Raw genomic sequence first — 21,863 nt, forward strand, 5'->3', positions numbered from 1 at the left:
TGAAAGATATTCCCCTAAACACAGCACGAAGAACTTACGTCTAACCCAAGAAAAGTTCTAAACCGGTTACGAAAGGCCATAAAGATCAAATCTTGTGAAAGGGAGTAGAAATCGTTGATTATTTTTCATAGCGTTCATGCAATGATGGCAACCAGCCTTTATTTGGAACTCCGCTGACCAATTCAATACTTGAGTGTCAGCCCGTCCTGAGGGATAAGGGGTGGGGAGAGGAGGCCGTTAGGGTCGGAGCACTACATAACCCGACCACCTACACAACCATAATCAGCTATACATCTACATTAGGTAGCAAAGCACATTGCTCTCAGCAGCCATACATAGCACCGCACAACCCTAAACAGTCCACAACACAGCCACACATACTGTAGGCCCTAAGCAACGAAATAAAGCCCAAAATAGACATACAGAGCAGAAAAAGCCCTAAATAACTATACATGGCCACACAGCCAAGCGGTTTTTTTGCACATCACAAATCTGTGACAGTTAACCTTTCAATCCATACTAATTCGCCTATAAGGCGACTTGTATTTCCGAGTTTTTTAGCCTTCGGAAGTTTTCTTCGGATGCAATCATCAAAAATGGCCAATTTTTAGGCTTTAACGATTTTAAAGAAATACCTATTATAAGAGAAATAAAACTTTTATTAAAAGTGTCTAAAATCACGATTTTTGGCCAAACGTTAAAGGGAATCCCCTTTGCAAATCTTCCAAACAACATATTTTTTAGGCAAAGTTCCGAAGGCTCATCATCATAGCAGCCTGTCGTGGGTGAGAATGGCTGTTTCATTTGGGTCTGATCAGATTCCTCCACACAGCTCTGTCCTTAGCCTTCTGCTGCCAGGGACTCCTGTCTATGTCCAGCTTCTCCATGTTTCTTTTCACAGTGTCTTTAAATCTGAGCCTTGGTCTACCCTGATTGCGTTTGCCCTCGCATAACTGTGAGTTGAGTAGCTGCCGAGGGAGACGCTGGTGGTCCATCCTCTGAACATGTCCGAGCCATCTCAGGTTCATCTGTATTAGCATGTCCTCCACTGATGGTAGACCAGCTCGTTTCAACACTTCTATGTTGGTTATCTTGTCTTTCCATGAGATGTTCATTATGGCTCAAAGGTGTCTCATCATGTGCGCGTGGAGTTTCTTCACCTGCACTCTGTAGACAGTGCAAGTTTCAGCACCGTACAATAGAGTAGCCAGTACTGTCGCTCTGTACACTTTGCATTTCACACGGATAGACACATGTTGATTGTTCCACAGTCTCTCCCTCACGTTTCCAAACACAGCACTCGCTCTTCCCATTCTGAGAGATAGTTCATCCTCCAACCTCGTACAGTACTCCCTAGGTACTTGAAAGTCTTGCACTTGACTAGTGGCTCTGTACTAATGCTGATCTCTTCTGATAGTGATGTTGATAATTGGAACTAAGAGCCTAGGAAATAAAGGTGGCCTAATAGCCTAATTGGCATGCACCAAAAGCTTAACTAACATAGGGGGGACCCTTAGCAAATGTTCAAAAAGGGTTGAGATTTTAGGAAAGTTTTCTACGGTATTAAACAACTATGACATACAAAATCGCGTAATAGGTAAGGATCATAGATTTGTGCTGGCAAAAGTAAGAGAACTAAAAATTCTTCAAAAAGACGAATGGAAACCCCTAGAATAATCTTCGATTTTTAGCCAAATTTCTTGTTGCTTAATTGCTATAGATCGCAATTTCAACTATCCCAGAATTGTGCCATGCAAAAAGGTCGCTTGAAAAAAGACCTATTACAAGACAAAAACCACTGTTACCAAATGTGTCAAAAATTGCTATTTTCGGCCACATCGCAAAGGCGTGATCCATAGCAAATCTTAAAAAATAGCCGATTTTTCAAGCTAATTCAAACTGTAAAAAGAAGGTAAAGTCTCTGTTATGAGCTTAGCAAGGCCCATCTGGCCGGCGCTTATCTTCGGTTTCCGCAGCATGAAGCGACTAGGAGTATTTCTACTCCCCCTGGATGGGATGCTAGTCCATCGCAGGTTTACCTCCAGCATTTTCGCCCGAACCCATCTATACAGCTGGGTGGAGAGAGGCACCGTGAGAGTAAAGTGTCTTCCCAAAGAACACAAGCCAATGCCCCGGCGAAGACCCGAAAACGGACCACTCGATCCGGAGTACAGCACTCTAATCATGAGGCCACCGCGCATCCCATGCAACAAAAAAATCTTTTAAAAAAAACAAAAAAAAGAGAAGATTCTAGATTTTAGACTTCCGAAGTTTGCCAAAAGAAACCTAAGTTTTCCAATAGTTTATTTAGTCCCACATTTGACATGTTGCCCTAAACCGCGGTTTTCAACACTTTGGAAAAATCTCTTCTAATAGGTGTTTTTTTTAAGCGGTTTTTTGCACAGCGCAAATCTAGGATAGATAACCTTTCGATACATACTAATTAGGCTATTACAGGACTTGACTTTCTTATTTTTTTAGCCTTCCGAAGTTCGACCAAAAAATCGGCCACTTTAAAAAAAATTTGCTTTGGTCCCCACTTTCCTATTTTGCAAAAATGGCCATTTTCGATACTTTTAAAAAAATTGTTATTTCTCGTCTAATCGGTCTTTTCAAGCGGCGTTTTGCATAGTGCAAATCTAGGATAGATTAGCTTTCGATCCATACTAATTAGACTATAGGGCGACTTGTATTTCCTAGTTTCTTGGCCTTCCAAACTTTTCCAAATAAATCGGCCATTTTGGAAGATATTCCCTTGGTCCCCGCTTTACCATTTTGCCAAAAACCACGGTTTTCGACACTTTCGGAAAAATCACTACTTCTTTTCTAATAGGTATGTTTCAAGCGGTGTTTTGCATAGTACAAATCTAGGATACTTTAGCTTTCTATCCATTCTAATGAGCCTATTATAGGACTTGTCTGTACTATTTTTTTAGCCTTCCGAAGTTCGACCAAAAAATCGGCCATTTTTGAAAATTAACCTTTGGTCCCCCCTTTGAATTTTGCAAAAAATCACCATTTTCGACACTTTTAGATAAATTGTTATTTCTCTTCTAATAGGTCTTTTTTCATGCCGTTTTTTGAACAGTGAAAATCTAGGATTGTTTAGCTTTCCATCCATACTAATTAGGCTGTCATAGGACTTGTCTTTCCTATTTTTTCAGCCTTCCGAAGTTCGACCAAAAAATCTGCCATTTTTGAATAATTTCCTTTGGTCCGTCCCCCTTTGCCATTTTGCGAAAAATGGCCATTTTCGACACTTTTAGATAAAATGTTATTTTTCGTCTAATCGGTCTTTTTTCATGCGGTTTTTTGCAGAGCACAAATCTAGGATAGTTTAGCTTTCAATCCACACTATTTAGGCCATCAGGCGAATTGTATTTCCTATTATTTTAGCTCTCCGAAGTTCGACCAAAAAATCGGCCATTTTTGAAAAATTTTCTTTGGTTTCCCCTTTGGTATTTTGTGAAAAATGGCCATTTTTGATACTTTTGCGAAAAATGTTATTTCTCCTCGAATAGGTCTTTTTTCATGCGGTTTTTTGCAGAGCACAAATCAAGGATAGTTTAGCTTTCAATCCATACTAATTAGGTAATCAGGCGACTTGTATTTCCTATTTTTTTAGCCTTCCGAAGTTCGAGAGCTATACTCCTCCAAAATTGTATTTGAAGGCGCTATATCTCTTAAGAGCAAAACGAACCAAAGATTAAAAGAAGTAATACTTGTAACTGCATTTTGGGCAAATGATACTTCGGACAAGTTTTTGCCATAATAATAAGGGAGCAAATCAAAGCATATCCTTGGCAATAAACAGCTCTCTCAACTGTACTGCGAAATATTCGTAAGTACATTTACCTTTTATGAGGGAAAATTGCTCTGATTTCTTCCAATAAATATTCTATTTTAAGTTGTAATATCGGAACTTACTGTCGCCAGTGTCATAGAACGTTTGATAATGTGTAATGAATTCAAATCATGATCAGGTTGGTCAAAAATTGCACCTGCCGTTGAATACTTGCAATAAAAATACATTATGTGGTCATCACAAATTAAAAGAGAACAAATAGCATCTTGGCTGGTCTTAAGTTTTGGCTGCACTGTGTTATGTGCACATGTTCATAGACTGAAATAACTTTACAATTCTACCTTTGTAAGAATCAGATAGATCTGTAGAAAATTCTAATCAAATCAAAGGAAATTAACTGTTGGATCTGTTAAGGAGTGGACTATAGTATTGTGTGACACCATCAGTTTGCCCCTTACATCCATATGAAATAAAAATGTCACAAAACTGCCAAAGTTAGGAAAATAATAGGTGTGTAAATTATGTTCAGTATCTTGTCCTTGGAGCTATCAAAGAGACATCTGACGCACAGAATTGGTAACTGAAGTTGAATATTAAGGTCCATAGGAAGGCAACAACTCTCTTCATGCTGCCTGTTTCCTAAGACGAATCGAATAAGGAAGGACGTCCAAAAGATGCCAGTCACGGAAACCCAAGGTGGGTGGAGAGTATTGCGCACTCCACTTGGTGCTTGTTTCACTTTCGCGCTAACCGAGACCCACATAGCCGTGATCATCAACCAATCCCAGGTCATGCTCCATACAATCTAATATGTCATCACAATTGCAGTAGTCAACGTTGTTGAATACAGGCTGCATACAGTTCAGCAGCTCTCTGTATTGTGACTGTTAGGATGTTTACAGGAACCATAACCGGGTCGCTGTCTGAGATTTCATGGCTGGTGTCAGAGAAAGGTCTGGGTTCAAGCTGGGGTCACTCAGATTTAGCTTCAGCTACAATGCCACCAAATCAAAACGCCTGATAACATACCAAGTTCTTAAGATTCCCGAGTGATGGAGGTGTTGCTTAATTTCTAGGATAGTGTATGGAGAAAGTCTGTTTAACAATTATCATCTCCCTGATACAAAAACAACTTACAATTTTCAGGAAGTAAGTGAATGTGTAAGAAAAACGGGAGAAAACTAGACAGTCTGATGCTAAAATCTGTTTGACAATTATGGTAAAAATTAAGGAATGATCTTCGAAGTTACATGTTGAGCAACTGCCAAGTCATCAACAACAAGATCTTTATTTAGCTTAATATGATTGGCTTCCTCCGCAAATAGCTAGAAAAAGCTAATCGAGGCGGGGCAAGCCAAACACAAGAACACACCTATTAAAAGACAATAAATTTACACAAGAGCATTTAGTTGAACAAATTAACGATACAGATTACAAGAGGATCGATTATTGACAAATATCCATTAACTAATTAATAAGTAAAGGCCAGGGGCCGATTGCTCGAAGTCTGGTTAGCCCTAACCGGTGGTTAAGAGGTATCAAATCGACAGGTTTCCATGGTAGTGAACGCTGGTTAGCGCTATCCATGCTTCGAGCAATCCGGGCCAGCAAGTTTACACGGAACTATATTACGCTAACTAATTAGAAACACAGTTTACATGAAAATTGGCTATTTACAAAATGTGCAAGCTAATAACGGTAACATAAAGTTGTAGGATAAGAACGAAAATAAAAATAGCAGTAAAGATAAAATTGAAAAAAAGGTAAAAGGGAAAAAATGCGCTAATCTAAAAGAATAGAGTATTGTTTTGGCAAAGGTTTGGAGTTATTGTTTGCTTCATTAGTGTTAGCGGTGTGCCAAGATTCCAAAGTTTTTCGAATTCGGTAGTTTCCTTTCTCAATTACTCTGGCATTGTTAAAGTCAATAGAATAATTGTTACGCCAATTGTGAACTGAAATATTTGAGCCAGTATTACATATTTTTACATTGCGAATGTGTTGCGTTTTCCTCGTTTTTCCTTCCCCACCGACGAAGTGGTCAAGGCGCTTGCCTTGTTGAGATCCGGAGATCCGGGTTCAAGACCCGCTCTGACCACTGGTTGAATTTGTTCCCGGCAGTCCCGGGTTCAACATGCCAGCCGCACTTGTAAGTAGACAACTGGTTTGCCTCCGGCCAGTTGGGATTCTTAAAGGTTGTAGTGGTTGTGTGCTGTTGTTTCATTGATTGTGTTTCATTGGCCCTGAAAAGCCTCTACGAGGAGCGGTCAATTAAGTATGTATTGTATTGTATTCTAGTTTCTTTAGAAACTACCCCATTCGTTCTGTTGATACTGTTCGTTACGAAGGGTGACAATCGTTCAAAGAATTCAGATAACACGAAGAGGAGAGCATTCTTCTTGGATTTTTCGGTACTGGCGCAGCTCTTCATCAATGATATCAAACGATTATCAAAAGGCCTGATAAGGGCTCAGGCGTGGTAGCGATGGATAAAACTGACAATGTAGTACATCTTTTGAAAGCAACATTCATCAATGATCAAGAAAATGACCGCCAATTTTCCTGAGCGCGCGTTGCATCTTGGGCAAAACTGGGTCTTTACGTTAAATGACTCGGCGTAAGGTTTCATTTTCTTGGAAAGGCGCATACTGAACAAAGGTGCCTTAAAAACTGGAATACACTACAAAAGTACACTAGACTTCACTGTGGCAACATAAAAAAAAAAAAAATAGAAGATTGTAACTACCTACCAAGAATTGGCCGCGAGGCATAGGGTCTCGAAACTTTCAGGTGTTCAAAGAACGGACGGTCGTTTTTCACTTCGGTCTGTGAACTGGTCTCGTCCATCCGGGTAATTTTTGCCCAAATTACAACGGCATACGCTAAAGGGTCTCCCCGAAGTAAACGAAATCTCTCGTGACAAAGTACGAGACCTTGGAGTGATTTTAGACAAAAATATTTCACTGTCCAATCATATCAACGAAGTCTGTAAAATAGTTACACTAACAATGCGGTCAATTGGCCGCATAAGAAAATACCTATCTGCCGATAGTTTGAAGCGTCTTGTAAACACTTTGGTGACATGTCGCATTGATTACACTTATAGCATACTGTACGGTTCGACTGACTATGACATGAATAAACTTCAACGCCTCCAGAACACTGCAGCACGCCTAATCAAAGGCGCGAAGAAGAATGACCACATAATTCCAATAATAGAAGAACTTTATTGGCTACCAATCCGATACCGAATACAATTCAAGATCCTGCCTCTCGTGTATAAATGTCTTCATGGATTAGCTCCTCAGTACCTTACTGAACTGATTAAACTTCGCTGTCCTCCACATACACTCCGCTCAAGTAACCGTCTAGTATTAGAAAAACCAATAATCAAGTTGAACATGGTTTCTTATGGTCAACGAGCTTTTAGCTACAGTACGCCGCACCGGAACTCTGGAACACCTTACCAGAACATATAAAAAACTCTAAATCAGTAAATGACTTTAAAAAAAATTTAAAAACCTACTTTTTTCAATTAGCATTTAAATAAGTATTTATCATCTATCCGTCCATATGATTAGAGCATGCAGTATATATAGGTAGTATATTTTTACTGATATACATATTTTTATAGATTTTTTTTTTTTCATTTTCCGTATACATATAAAGTTTTTACGTTATTGTAAGCGCATTGAGATTTTTAAATGTGCCTATAAGAACTATCTTTATTATTATTATTATTATGAATCCGATATTTTGGGAAAACGGCTAGCCTCTAGGGTTTCACAAACCTTTTCAAAAAAGCACTATTTCATTCGATTCGTAAATGCGTTTCTTGAGAACAAACATATCTTATTCTTGGCCTTGTATCTTCATAAGGATGACCTTTCAAAGCATAAGACTGTACTAAATATAAATAAATATCGCTAGTGCTTATCACCCCTTACTTGCAGTCGAAGACTGAATTGCGAAGGACGCAGCTCACGACATCGGGCTGAAAGCATACAAAGGCGCCTCTGGCTGCCGCTATACAGTCCATGTTTGATGTCGGAGCACAGCACCACAGCTAGATGTCAATTAGCTGTGAGTCGTTTTTGACGAGGGAGGAAAACCGGAGTACCCGGAGAAAAACCCTCGAGTCAGGTTGAGATAGACTGAAACTCAGCCCACATGCTGCCCGAGGCCAGAATTGTACCCCGGCTCGCAGTGGTGGGAGGCCCGATAGATAACCACTAAGCCACCCTGACTCCCCCCTAACTCCCCTATCACTCCGCTATTTCGTCACTTCGAAACATGTTTCAGAAATGGATGTCGAGATTTTGAGAAACGCAAGAGAGAACTCTTTGGGTAAACGCATTCTGTTATGCGGGTTGTTTCTCGGCATAAATATTATGGTAATGTACCATTTGCAGGCGTGAAACAGGCTTCAGAATAGATAACAAAGAACAAAAAACTAATTTATTCTGCCGTGTCCTGGCCCTTTCACACATGCACAATTAAACGCAAACATATTTCAAATTCCTTTAACGTACATCTACCGCACTTGCTTTTACTCTGAAAAAGAAACGTCATTTCCCATAAAATTTGACTTCAGATCTTTGAAAATCGTGACTACATATTTGCTGAACTTCACTAAGACGTCGTGACGATTTTTAAAGTCAACTACGAGAGTAGTGCGTTTGTGAAGGTAGATGGAATTAACTGAAAAGTGACAAAGAAGTTGCAAGTACACGAGTGGTTTCTGTCAGTCGACTTGGGCTGGTTTAACTAACCGTTGAAGTAAACAAAAAGAGACTACAACAACGTCTAACCGCGACAACGAAACCACTTATTCATGCTTTTCAATGGCCTGTCAGTCTGGTGAGTGAAGCGTTCTTTAACTACATTAGATTCCTTTGCACTTTACTCTCCAGAAACCTCATATCTTTATCACTTCTTCAAAACAAAGATCATCATCTTCAGACGTTTTTACTATCTAGCTCACGGCATTGTGTGGAGTAGGTAATCAATAAATAACCGGACCAATGTTTGCCTTCAAAGAAAGTAAAAATATTATTAGTCAACATAGACACAGAAATCACGAAAGACTTGAATTTGTTATAATGTTGAGTATGTTGAGATTCATTCAGGGCTCATTTGAACGTCAACTGGCTTGCCAGTATGGCAATTCCAGTCGCAAAAAAGGGTAATATTTCTCCGTTTTTTACATTTTTTTCCCGTGTCGGTAAAAGTCTTGTCTGTCACTCACCTGCTAAGTGGTGTCTTTGTGCATAGAATCTTGTGCGCGTATTTTGTTAGGTTTGAGGGGATTGGGGTAATGCGTAGATTTCTCTGGTGCATACAGGAGATTTAATTAACCTGCAATGGTGTCGAAAGTCATTGTAACGCGAATGGCGTTTTAGTGCGGCCTCTTTAAACACATAATATATCCTAATGGAGCTCAAGAATGGAACATCAATTGGATGAAAAACACAGGCGGTGAAAAATAAATATCTGGAATTTTTAAAGCGACGAGTAATGGTCTTCGACAACAATTTCATTTTTCGCCGTTGGACATCAAGTGAGCTTTGATCCTAATATTTTACTACCTTGTTATAATATACAACACTGAAATCAAATTTTTTTATGGATTTAACAAACATGGAAGGAATCGAACGCCTTGAATGTATCACTGTGTTTACTGAAGTCGCATCTAAGTTGTCTGGCAATTTACATTTATTTTGTACTCAACTCTGCAAAGGTAAAAAAAAAAATTGGAAATGTGACAGTGAAGAATTACTTGATTGAAAGCTTGTTGTCTCTTTTGTGCGTTATTATTTACTGCCAAAGTTCTTTCGAAAAGGGTTTGATGTGAACTGTCAGAAATTTCTTTAATTGCATATGCTTTGTGACACGGATTCTGTGTCTTGTTTGAACGCACGCAATTGAAATAGGAGGGGTTTTTTTGCCTGTAATAGATGTTGTTTGTTTCAATAAAATTTTCGCAGGAAAAGGCTTTTGTCAGATTTCCAGCCTTTGTAAATTTTAATTTGGTGTCGTGTAATTTCCGAGCTCAACAAATGTGCATACGTGGGTTGAAATGTGATACTGGAGGATTTTTGTGGTAGTGCACTGCAAGCAGCGCGTGCATAAGTCACAAAAATAAACAGGTCTGTTGGAAGGGTGCTTTCAAGAGCTTCAAAAAATTGAGCCCCAAAATCAGCAAAAAAGTGTTACGCTGATGAATAATAAAGTAGCTGCTATTTCCAAAACGATGGAATTACCTAGTGACAAATAACCTGGTCTTGGAGAGTAAAATTTTGACTTTGCAGAAACAATGGTCAACCTCAAGAGTTGGGCGATTGTGATCTTGTTAATCTTTATAACACTTGAAAGAAAAAGAAAACTAACAAAAACAAAAACCAGGTATCTTGCCATCACTTGACACAGATACTTCACTGTTTCGCGAGTAAACACGCCGCGGTAACTTGATCACGGCGCCCGTTGAATTCGATGTTACTTTCGATTTTACGATTTACTTGTGCAGCCAAAAGTACAATATTACCATTATCTGGATCTGTTGTTTACATAGGCGTACGAGCACGATCCGACTTGGGGCGGGGCTAGAAAATGGGCAAAAGGTTGTGCTCGTTTTTGCGGTTTTTCAAAAAATGGCCGACAGGTAACATAATACAGCAAGTATTTTTTCCTTGTTTCTAGAAGTCAAAATCACAGCATCCTTTAGTAATTAGAAGCATAGCCCTACTGTCTGGTGGAATCTCCAAGAAGTGGACACATATATGTTAACTATTTACTGGGTTGCCAATATGACAATCCCAGTCGGAAAGTGGGTGGGATTTGTTTGTTTAATTTTTTTTTTCCCGTGTCGGTAAAAGTCTTGCCTGTCACTCCCCTGGTAAACGGTGTCTTTGTGCATAGAGCCTTCTGCGCGTATTTTCTTAGGATCGAGAGGGTAGTGGAAATGGGTATATTTCTATGGTGGACACAGTAGAATCATTAACTTAGCCTGCAATGGCGTCGAAAGTCACGTAACGCGAATGGCGTTTTACTGGATCCTTAAACAAAATATACCCTTATGGAACTCAATAATGGAAAGTCAGTTGGATAAACTAGGCAGGCGGCGAAAAACAAACATCTGGAATCTTAAAAGCGACGAATAATGGACTTCGACAACAATCTATCGCCCGTCGAGCCGAAATCAAAGTGCACTGTATTTCAAATATTTTGCCAAGTGTGCTGTGTTATGTAGAACACTGAAACCAAATGGAAAATTGTCTGGTAACTTATGGGTTCAACAAAGACAGAGAACGAATCGAACCCCTTACGTGGATCTGTGATCAACTCTGCACAGTCTTCAGTAAAAACATAATTGGAAATGTGACAGCCAATAATTATTTGAAAGAAAGCTTGTCGTCTATTTTGTGCTTCATTATTCAACGAAAAGGTTCTTCATGGAAACGGTTTGATCCTGAAATTTAGTTTGTTGCAATATTGCGCATATTTGACACAATTGAGTTTCTTCTCTTCATGCTCGTAATGAAATAGAAGGGGTTTTTGCCTCTAATAGCAAATATCATATGTTGTTTGCTTCAAAAAATTGTTCGCTGGAAAAGGTGGCCTTTATGAATTCATCATGTTTTATGATATGCGAGCTTAACTGGGTAGTTTTTTATGGCAATAACAAAGCATTTTCTTGTTATTCAAGGAAAAGGTTCTTCAGGAAACCTGAAGTACATGGTAATTTGACACGATTGAGTTTCTTGTCTTCACGCACGCAATTAAATAGGAAGAGGTTTTCGCCTCTAAGAGCAAATATGCTGTTTGTTTCAATAAATTTTTCGCTGGAAAAGGATTCTGTGGTATTTTCTGCCTTTGTGAATTATAATATCATGTTGTGTATTGAATTTTCGAGCTTGGGTTGAAATGTGATATGGGAGCGTTTTTTTAGTATTGCTCTGTAAGCAGGAAGGGTTCACAGGCCTGTTGGAAGCGTGCTTGAGTCTCAACAAAATGAGCCCCAAAATCAGTGAAAAATTGTGACGCCGATGAATAATAAAGTCGTGATAAATAACGTCGTACGCGTCTTGGAGAGTAAATTTTGACTTTGCATAAACAAACGGTCAACCTTAAAGAGTTGGGCGATTGTGATCTTTGTTTTGACTTCGCTCATTTTATTGTCAAACCTTATAACACTTGACAGAAAAAGAAACTTACAAAAACCCGGTATCTTGCCATCATTTGACACAGATGCTTCACTGTTTGGCGAGTAAACATGCCGCGGTAACGTAATCACGGCGCCCGCTGAATTCCGGCCATGTCACTTTCGAGTTTGCGATTTATTTGAACGCAGCAAAAATCTCCCAAAATGGTTGTCGCTCATCGTAACTTTATATATTCTATATTCACGGTTCAAAATTAATGTTGTTTTCATGTCGTAAATATTTAATTCTCGATCGACCGTCCCGGCTCTTTCTGAAAACTGTGTATCCATAGTTATTTACTTTTGCATCAATATTTGTTTTGCATAAAGCAAGGTAACAAAATCTGTACTTTGCTGAGTTCGCATTTGTTAGCGTTAATAGTATTTTCGGTTCGATGCTTCGGTTTTGTGAGGGGTATATTGTTTTGGTCTCACATCCAGATACTAACCCCGCCGGACAGGGGCCTTGATATAACTTGATATAACTTGATATTGAGCAAGGTATTGTAACATAAAAACACACTGAAATATTGTGAACTTAAAAGCAAATCGGGCCTCAAAGTAAGGGCTACAGGTAGCCCTTACTTACCCAGTACAGAGACACGTATGGAAAAGCAGGAATCCGGAATATGCAGATAACATCTCCATGATGTTGATGGATGAAATTAAGGAATGATCTTTGAAGTTTCATGTTGAGCAACTGCCCTGTGAGAAACCTGGAAAAAAATTGGCGCACTCAGTGGGATTCACACCCATGACCTCAGAGATACTAGACCTATACTCCTCCAATACTGTATTTGAAGGAGCCATATCTCTTGAAAGCAAAACAAACCAAAGACGAAAGGAAGTAATAATACTTGTAACTGCATTTGGAGCAAATGATACTTTGAACAACTTTGATATTAAGGTTCATAGGAAAGCAACACCTCTCTTCGTGCTGCCTGTTTTTTAAGACGAATCGAATAAGGAAGGATGGCCAAAAGCGCCAGTCACAGGACCCCAAGCTGGGTGGGGAGTTTCACGCACTCCACTTGGTGCTTGTTTCACTCTCGCGTTCCCAAGACCCACATAGCCGTGATCATCGAGCAATCCCAGGTAATGCGCTATTCAAACTAACGGGTCATTTCACACAGGTACAGTAGTCAACTTTGTTGAATACAGGCTGAATGCAGTTCAGAAGGTTGCTGTATTGTGACTGTTAGGATGTTACGGGCACCATAACCGGGTCGCTGTCTGAGATTTCATGGCTGGTGTCAGAGGACCGTCCGTGTTGCAAGCTGGGGTTTCTTACATCTAGTTTCATTTACAATGCTCCTGCTGCACAATTAAAATGCCTGATGACTGACATGACTCATCCCATACAAATCGCCCATCAAGTATTAACATATCATTGGTGTGAGCTTCCTGTGCGATGAAGATGTTGCTTTCAGTGCAGCGTAGGATAAAAAGACCGTTTTAAAAAATCTCCTAGGATCAAATTAAAGTGGTACTATGATCAAAAAATCATTTCCTTTTTTTTCTTCAGATTTTGAAAGCGTGTTCGCTTAACACCTAACTGGCAAAATTTTGAGCTTTGAGTTTTATCCAAAGGCTGTTTATTTTGAGTGTAAGTTTTGGATTTCATGGTCCGCCATTACTCACGTTCAAAACTGGCCGATTGGACCTCAGAGGGTTGGATCTAGAGAAAATGACGTCACTTACTCACTAGCTTAAAATTTCAGCGTGTAAACGCAATTTATTATATATGCAAAACATGGGTTTAAAAGTCTGCTTGCCCGAAACTCCCGCGCTGCATATTAATTAGGCCGCGTACACACGTATTGCATTTTTAAACTAGTGATTGTTTGCCGTCATTTTCTCCTCGACCCAGCTCTCTCAAGATTTTAAAGTTAGTAATGGCGGACCAATAAATAAGAAAATTCCAGCTAAAATAAACAGGTGTCTTTTTAAAATCAGAACTTAAAACTTGGGTGAGTTAGTGTTTAGTTAACATAGTTTTGAAATCCAAAGGAAAAACAAAATTTTTTTTTGGTCGTAGTACCACTTTAACAACGAAACTAATCACAAGCAGAGTCAGGGAACATGTAACAAAAGGAGTCGTTTAAAAAATCTAGAGAATCTGCAGCTAATATCTGAATGATTTATGGATAAATTAAGGAATGATCTTTGAAGTTACGTATTGAGCAACTGCCCTGTGAGAACCCTGGAAAAAAAAATTAGGGCACTCAGTGGGATTCACACCCATGACCTCAGAGATACTAGAGCTATACTTCCTTCAATATTGAATTTAAAGGAGCCATATCTCTTAAGAGCAGTACAAACGAATGTTGAAATGAAGTTGATAATTAATGCAGGCAGAAATTAAGACGTCAGCCAAACTCCTTGATTGAAAAACAACACGCTCTTTGACTTTATCGGATTCAAACCAAAGCACATTGGTAGCAGGAAAGAGTTTCACAAACTAAGCCGTTCCTGCAAATTTTTTTGAAAGATGGGTTCGGTTTTAAAAAGAACAAAATTTGAGCATTTTACTCAAACAGATTCAAACAGACTCATCCCATACAATGCTCCCGTACAATTATTGCAATGCTTGATGACATGTTTATGGATCAGTTACATGTTGAGAAACTGTCATGTGAGACGCCTGAAAAACATTTAGGTCATTCAGTGGCATTCACACCCATGACCTCTCAGATACTAGTTATGAACCATAAACCTATAATATTGACATTGAAGGAGCCGTATCCCTTAAGAGCAGGACAAACCAATGTGGAAATGATAAACTTGGAAATGCGGGCAGAAAGTAGAATGTCAGCCAAACTCCTTGATTGAAAAACAACACACTCTTTGACTCTATGGGAATCAAACCCAAGCAAATTGGTAGCAGGCAAGAATTTTACATATTGCGCCGTTCCTGCAAATTTTCTGGAAAAGATGGGTTTGGTTTTAAAAGCAACAAACGTTGACTGTGCATCAATTGCCACTTTGCAGTGATATTACAAGCGACTGCTACTAGCGACACAGCGTAAATGAGCATGGACTTTGATAATGATCAGCCTGGTGATACATGTAACTGGATCTCTTGTTGAAACCACCCATCAAAAATTGCCAATACGGTACATAATCTGATCATTACCGAGCGGTACTACACACTGCAGGCATCACTATCAGCCAAAACGTTTGTATGGACAACATGCGAGGCGTGTGTACATCAGTAAAAGAATCACATCAGGATAACATTAGTGACGTGTGTGCACATCAGTAACAGAATTAATTATGGAAAAGAAATACTCTTTGAGTCAGTGTACCCTTTAGTTTGTAATTATCAGAAAGATATGTAGAAATGCCTATCAAATTCAGTAACAGTTAGCTCTATTAAGGAGAGGAGTATTATGTGACACCTTCAGTCAGCGTTCAGTTATAGTTATATGACATAAAACAGCGTGAAAAAACTGCCGAAGTTAGGAAAAAAATTTGAGTCATGTTCCTGTGGCTTGTTGTGGGAGATGCCAGAGATCCCTGACTCACAACGATTGAAATTACAGTTGGATATTAAGGTCAGTGTGAAAGCAAAACCTCTCTTCATACCACCAGTTTCATAAAACAAATATCGAGTAAGGATAGATGGCCAAATGATGCCAGTCACGTGACCCCAAGCTGGGTGGAGAGCTTATCGCGCTCCACTTGGTGCTTGTGTCACATTCTTGCTTCCCGAAGACCACATAGCCGTGATCAACCAATCCCAGGTCATACTCCATACAATCACACAAAGTAGTAGACTTTGTCAGTTCAGCGGCTCTCTGTATTGTGACTGTTAGGATGTTTACAGGAACCATAACCGGGTCACTGTCTGAGATTTCATGGCTGGTGCCAAAGGATGGTCTGTGTTCCAGCTGGGATCACTCAGATTTACAATCGGCGTCAAAATTGTTGAGACACTCTTATCTTATAGGGGCTATTTCAAGCTCGGTTCGAACATGCCCCCCCCTCCACTCCCCGGAACAATGTTGGGTTATTTTCTGTTGCCTTAAAGACCCTTAACAACAGCGGTACAACATTGATTAGGGGGGAGGGGGAAGGGATTCCCGCAAAAGTACGTTTGCAACTATTTTTCTTTGAAAACAATAAAAGTGTCCTTACTAGTGTCCTCTGTTAACAAAGTGTCTCAAAATTGTAGCTTCAGTTACAATGCCGCTAAATCAAAACGGTATGATAACATACCATGGGCTTAAGAATCCCGAGTGGTGGAGGTGTTTAATTAACAACCAAACATCTTCCCGATAAGAAAACAACTTCAAAATCTTTCATGAAGCGAGTAAGCGAATGTGTAAGAAAAAGGATAAAATTAGACAATCTGATGCTAAAATCAATTTGATGATTATGGTGAAAATTAAGGAATGATCGTCGAAGTTACATGTTGAGCAACTGCCAAGTAAGAAGCCTGAAAAAAAAATTCAGGCCTCCAGTTGGATTCCCAACCATAATCTCCGAGATGCTACAGCTAGCTAACACTCCTCCAATATTGACATTGAAGGAGCTGTATCTTGCAATAGCGGGACAAACCAGTGTGGAAATAAAATTCGTAAAACAGGGAGAAACTATGATGTTAGCCAAACTCTTGATTAAAAAACACAAGGCACGTTGAGTTTATGGGAATGAAAGCCACGCACATTGGTGGCAGGCAAGAGTTTTACAAACTTCAACGTTCCTGCAAATTATCTTGATGGATGGATTTGGTTTTCAAAGGAACGAACTTTGTGCATTAATTGCCAGTTTCCTATGATATTACAAGCGACTGCTACTAGAGACATAAGGTGCGGTTACACGGGGCACTTTTACCGTGGTAAATTGCCTTTTTACCACGGGAAACTGTATTTAGTAGTGTGACCGACGCTTCCCGAGGTACATTTCCCGTGTTAAATATCCATGGATACGTCAAAAAGATCAGTGGAAGCGCCCATGACATTTAACGTGGGAAGTTGGAAGGGTGTTTTGATGCCCGAGGTACAAGAGCCAATCGCTATGCTGATGAAGTTGTGATTTAATTTCCCGCCAATGAATTGCGTGAGATTTCGTTTTACCTCGGTAATCTTCGTAACGTGTGACCCTTAGTTAACACGGTATACTAAAACCCAAGTGTGAGGCACCGTGGGATAATTTACCATGGGAAATGGCATTTACCATGGTGAGTGTAACCGCACCTATAATGTCAATGTGTAGGCCGGAACCTTGTTAATGATCAGCTTGGTGATAATTGCACCTCTTGATGAAACCACCCAGCAAAACTTGAAAAAACAGTACATAACCTGATCACCACATATTGGACAAAACACACTCCAAGCATCACGAATGTGTACATCAATCGAGGAATAGGCTCACAACGATTGTAGTAAAAGGTGGATATTAAGGTCAGTGGGAAAGCAACACCTCTCTTCATAGCACCTGTTTCATAAAAGTAAGTAGGTGAATGTGTGAGAAAAAGGATAAAACTAGACAATCTGATGCTAAAATGTGTTTGATGATTGTGGTGAAAATTAAGGAATGATCTTCAAAGTTACATGTTGAGCAAATGCCAAGTAAGAATCCTGAAAAAATGTTCAGGTCCCCAGTGGGATTCCCGCCCATGATCTCCGAGATGCTACACCTAACACTCCTCCAACCTTGAGATTGAATGAGCCGCATCTCACATGAGCAGGACAAACCAATGTGGAAATAAAAATTGTAACACAAGGAGAAACTATGATGTCAGCCAAACCCTTGATTAAAAACACAAGGCTTGTTGAGTTTGTGGAAGTCAAGCACATTGATAGCAGGCAAGAGTTTTGCAAACGTCACCGTTCCTGCAACTTCTCTTGAAAGATGGGTTTGGTTTTCAAACCAAGAAATTTTGTGCATTAATTCAGCAGTTTACTGTGATATCACAAGTGACTGCTACTAGCGACATAGTGTTAATGTGCATGGACTTTGATAATGATCAGCCGGGTGATAACCGCATCTCTTGATGAAACCACTCAGCAAAACTTGACAAAACAATACATCATCTGATCGTCACAGATTGGACAAAACACACCGCAAGCATCACGAATGACAGTAAAGTTTGCCTGGATAACACGTGAAGTGTGTGTACATCAATAAGTGAACAGACTCGCATCGATTGTAGTTAATAATAAAATAATAGTAATTGGCAGTGCTAATGACCCTTTACTTGCAGTATTAGGACTGAAATGCGAAAGCGCACAGCTCACCAATGACACCATTTAAGTTTGCCCTGATAACACGTGAAGAGTGTGTGCATCAATAGATGAATAGACTCACAAATATTGACAGTAGTAAAAGTTGGATATTAAGGTCAGTGGGAAACTGACGTTATAGCTTGCTGGCGATCGTATTACATTCTGCACTCTCATTGGCCAATTTGAAACACTATCCACGCGCAATAATTAGACTGTTTCAAATTGGCCAATGAGAGCGCAGAATGTAATACGATCGCAATCAAGCTATAATGGCCGTAGCCACACATCTATAGCTGAACGGATGGGAAGATTTAGAAAGTCGAACATTATTTGGAATTTATCCGCCAAAAATCGTTGTGTGGTCCCAGAGTGGAGTTGATGTGATAGGAAATTTATCTGGGCTTAAGACTGTGGTGTTTTTATGGCGATTCGGACCGTTGGTGCGTGATGCAAGAGCAATTTGTGGGACGAGACCGCCGCGAGTCACCAGCCTTTCTTCTCTTTATGAGGGGAAATGACAACTAACGACATCGCAAAAATTCGGAAGCCACAAACCCGTCTAAAACGGACACAAATTTGCCCTCCGATTGCACAGAAAAAACTTTATTTCTACATTTACAGTTTATTTTACAGTTTATTTTAGCATTTATAAGCTCAAAGTATGTTTTCCCATACAAAGTCTATAAATCGTTTACCGAGCTTGGGCTGCCTGTGGCCTTGCTATGACAGTTATGTAGTACAGTGCAGTGTCAGAGAGAAGGAGGTCCATGAAAGCTTAGTAATATGTCGCTCACTCGCTTTGTCTCATTTCTATTTTCATATCCTCACTATATATATTAATTTATACTAATTTTATTTTTTCTATCATCTACAAAATATTAAAGTAAAAAATGAATGAATAAATAAATAAATAAATAAATAACACTTTTTCTATTTAAATATTAACTAATGATATATAATAAATTATATTATTTAATATAATAATAATAATAATAATAATAATAATAATTTTAATATAACTGTCAAATTTTGACAGATGAACTGACAAATGAGTGTGAAGTGAGGAACAAAAGATCAAGACTACCTGCTAGAACAAGTGAGCTTGATTTGCAGTCAAGTGAGAAACTAAACCTTTCAAGGGCACAGATTATGCGAAGAAGAAAAAAAAAACTCCAGAGGTACTGAGGCCAGTTCACTGTGGGATGAAAAAAATATTGGCCCAGCCTGACAAACCATTCCTTGATGGTATGTGGACTACACTTATAACACTGCCCCCAAGAAATGTATGGCAGAATACATTAGAATGTCAAAAACCTGTACAGAGTCTATAATACCACAGATTGCACAAACCAACATCCATGAATATGAGAACAGTTTAAGAAACAAAGTGAGAAGTATGCGTGTTCTATACTAAGGTGGCCTTATCAGCAAAAAGAAGTACACCAGTATTCGGAATACTTCAGATGTAGTAAAGGAAAGTGCAAGGAAATCTTAAAACAACAAAACTGAATTCATGAAGAAATGTAAAGTTGCTAAGATTGTGCCATACAAATCGTTGGCACGTTTTATCCGAAACATTGACATTGGGGTGATCATAGATCTAGAAACACTAGCTGCCAAATTTAATGTTGAGGCATTTCCTGGAGTGTACAGACCTCTAAAGCCCTTCCTCTTGAAGCTTGCTGACCTGTATCTGTTTCTGGATGAAAGAGTTCCTTGTCTACATTGGTTCAATGCCTAGAAAGGCGTGCTATACATTGCTATTGGGGCAGGTGGGGCACAATTTGGAAGGGATGACACTGCCACCGGTAATTATATTTCTAGAAACATAGCACATACACAGGGCAATCATTATACCAACTGCTATTTATTTCTCCAAGCAGTCAAGCTCGTGCAGTTACATTCATTGTTGTTGTGCAAATTTTCAGCATATCTACACTAATTCTATTCCTACACCTTTTTAGACTACTTACATGAAATTTGCCTTGTAATTTCAATCCACCTGTAAACAGTCAGAAAGGGTGGGGTGGTTTAAACAAGGATAACCCTTAAGATAAAGTTGCTTAATTTCAAACAAGTTTTGTTTCTGTTTTTTCTTTGGTGCTTCACTGCAAAGATCTATGAATTACTAATTTTCTTCTCCAGTCTTAAAATGTTGATGTTAGATTCAGTTACAAGCTGTAAATATTTATCCCAAGAACATATAATGTTTTAATCATTGGTTTCAATTTGTAGCATACCTCGTTAGCATCCTAAACCTATAACAGAGGCTGCAAAGTTGTAACGACAACCATCTACTGATGGGGTCAAATTCACCTGAGGACAGGCCATTAATGAAACATTACACAGATCATTTAAGCAGAGAAATGGTAGAAATTGAAGGTACATGTAAGCAGTTAACTACTCCACAAGGCCATCAGATTACATTCAGAATGAAGCTGGTCCCCTGTGACATGAAGTGGGCATCATCAATGTCTGGCGAACTAAACAACTGCGCGTTTTACTTTTCACCATTTGCAAATGTAAACCAGAATGACAAAATGACAATGGATGGGTCAATTGGTGCAGGGCCTAAGGACACATGGCAAGAATGGAAGTATGAAAAGGGAATTGCAACAGCCAAGAAGGTTGAAAATTTGAAAGCAAACTCCGGGATCCTTCACGAAAGCAAAGAAGTGAGGTCACAAAGTTGATTTCGAATGAGAAATCAAGGCAGGAATTTATCCCACCACTTGGTAAGTTTGTGAATCTGTGTAAAGTAGCCAATATATGTTTTGTTTTTTTCACAAAATTTAAAACCCTCAGAAATTCTTGGTATCAGTAAGTAAACAAAGTCAAAATTTGTCTGTACATGTCCTAGTATTACAAATGACATACTTAACGTAACTTCTTTTTTCCGTCTTGAAGAATGCCTTGCATTAAAACTTTCTTAAGTCTGAGAAGGTAAGCTGGATGGCATAGAGAAATAATGAAATTGTGTACATGACCCAATGAACCCATACGTGTAACACTGTACATACATATTAACTTACTGCAAGTACAGTGTAGATGAATTTAAATGAAACTGTAATAAGAGATGTAAACAAGTACATGTGCTTTTTAATGGTCTTAAAATAAATGGAACCGGTGCTTTGATAAATAGCCTGGTCTTAACTACAGCGCTCATTGAAACCTCCCTCCCTGTAAAACACATAATCACATAATATACTGATCATTACAGATTTTAACATCAAAAGGTAGAGTGCACGTGTGTGTTGTTTTTGTTTTTGTGCATTCACAGGGTTTGGTTTTTAAATCAATTGAAGCGATGCTTTTTGCCAGCTTGCTGTGATATTTGAAGGGCGGCCTCATGTAAGATACAGTGGGCATAAACTTTGATAATCAGCCTGGTCTTAATTGCGTCGCTCATTGAAACCTCTCTCCCTGTAAAACACATAATCACATAATATACTGATCATTACAGATTTTAAAAACCAAAGGTAGAGTGCATGTGTGTTGTTTTAATTTGTTTTTGTGCATTTACAGGGTTTGGTTTAAATCAATGGAAGCAATGCTTTCTGCCAGCTTGCTGTGATATTTGAAAGGTGGCCTCATGTGAGTTAGGTGGGCATAAAGTTTGATAATCAGC

The 21,863-nt window shown here is 39.1% G+C and overlaps 1 protein-coding gene across 2 annotated transcripts in view; it reads right to left on the reverse strand.

Moving 5' to 3' along the window:
* Positions 1 to 21,863, reverse strand: part of LOC138038882 (syndetin-like) — a 77,648-nt gene that overhangs the window by 45,021 nt on the left and 10,764 nt on the right. Inside the window, exon 1 of one of the 2 annotated variants that reach the window (XM_068884964.1) lies at positions 39 to 157. The exons of the other annotated variant lie outside the window; for it this stretch is intronic. Coding sequence (XP_068741065.1) covers positions 39 to 80 — 42 coding nt within the window. The 5' untranslated portion in view covers positions 81 to 157. Of the gene's footprint in view, positions 1 to 38; positions 158 to 21,863 lie in introns of those variants that run through there. 2 annotated transcript variants of the gene reach the window in all.

The sequence above is a fragment of the Montipora capricornis genome, chromosome 1 (assembly GCF_036669925.1).
Source record: "Montipora capricornis isolate CH-2021 chromosome 1, ASM3666992v2, whole genome shotgun sequence".
Classification (NCBI taxonomy): Eukaryota; Metazoa; Cnidaria; class Anthozoa; order Scleractinia; family Acroporidae; genus Montipora; species Montipora capricornis.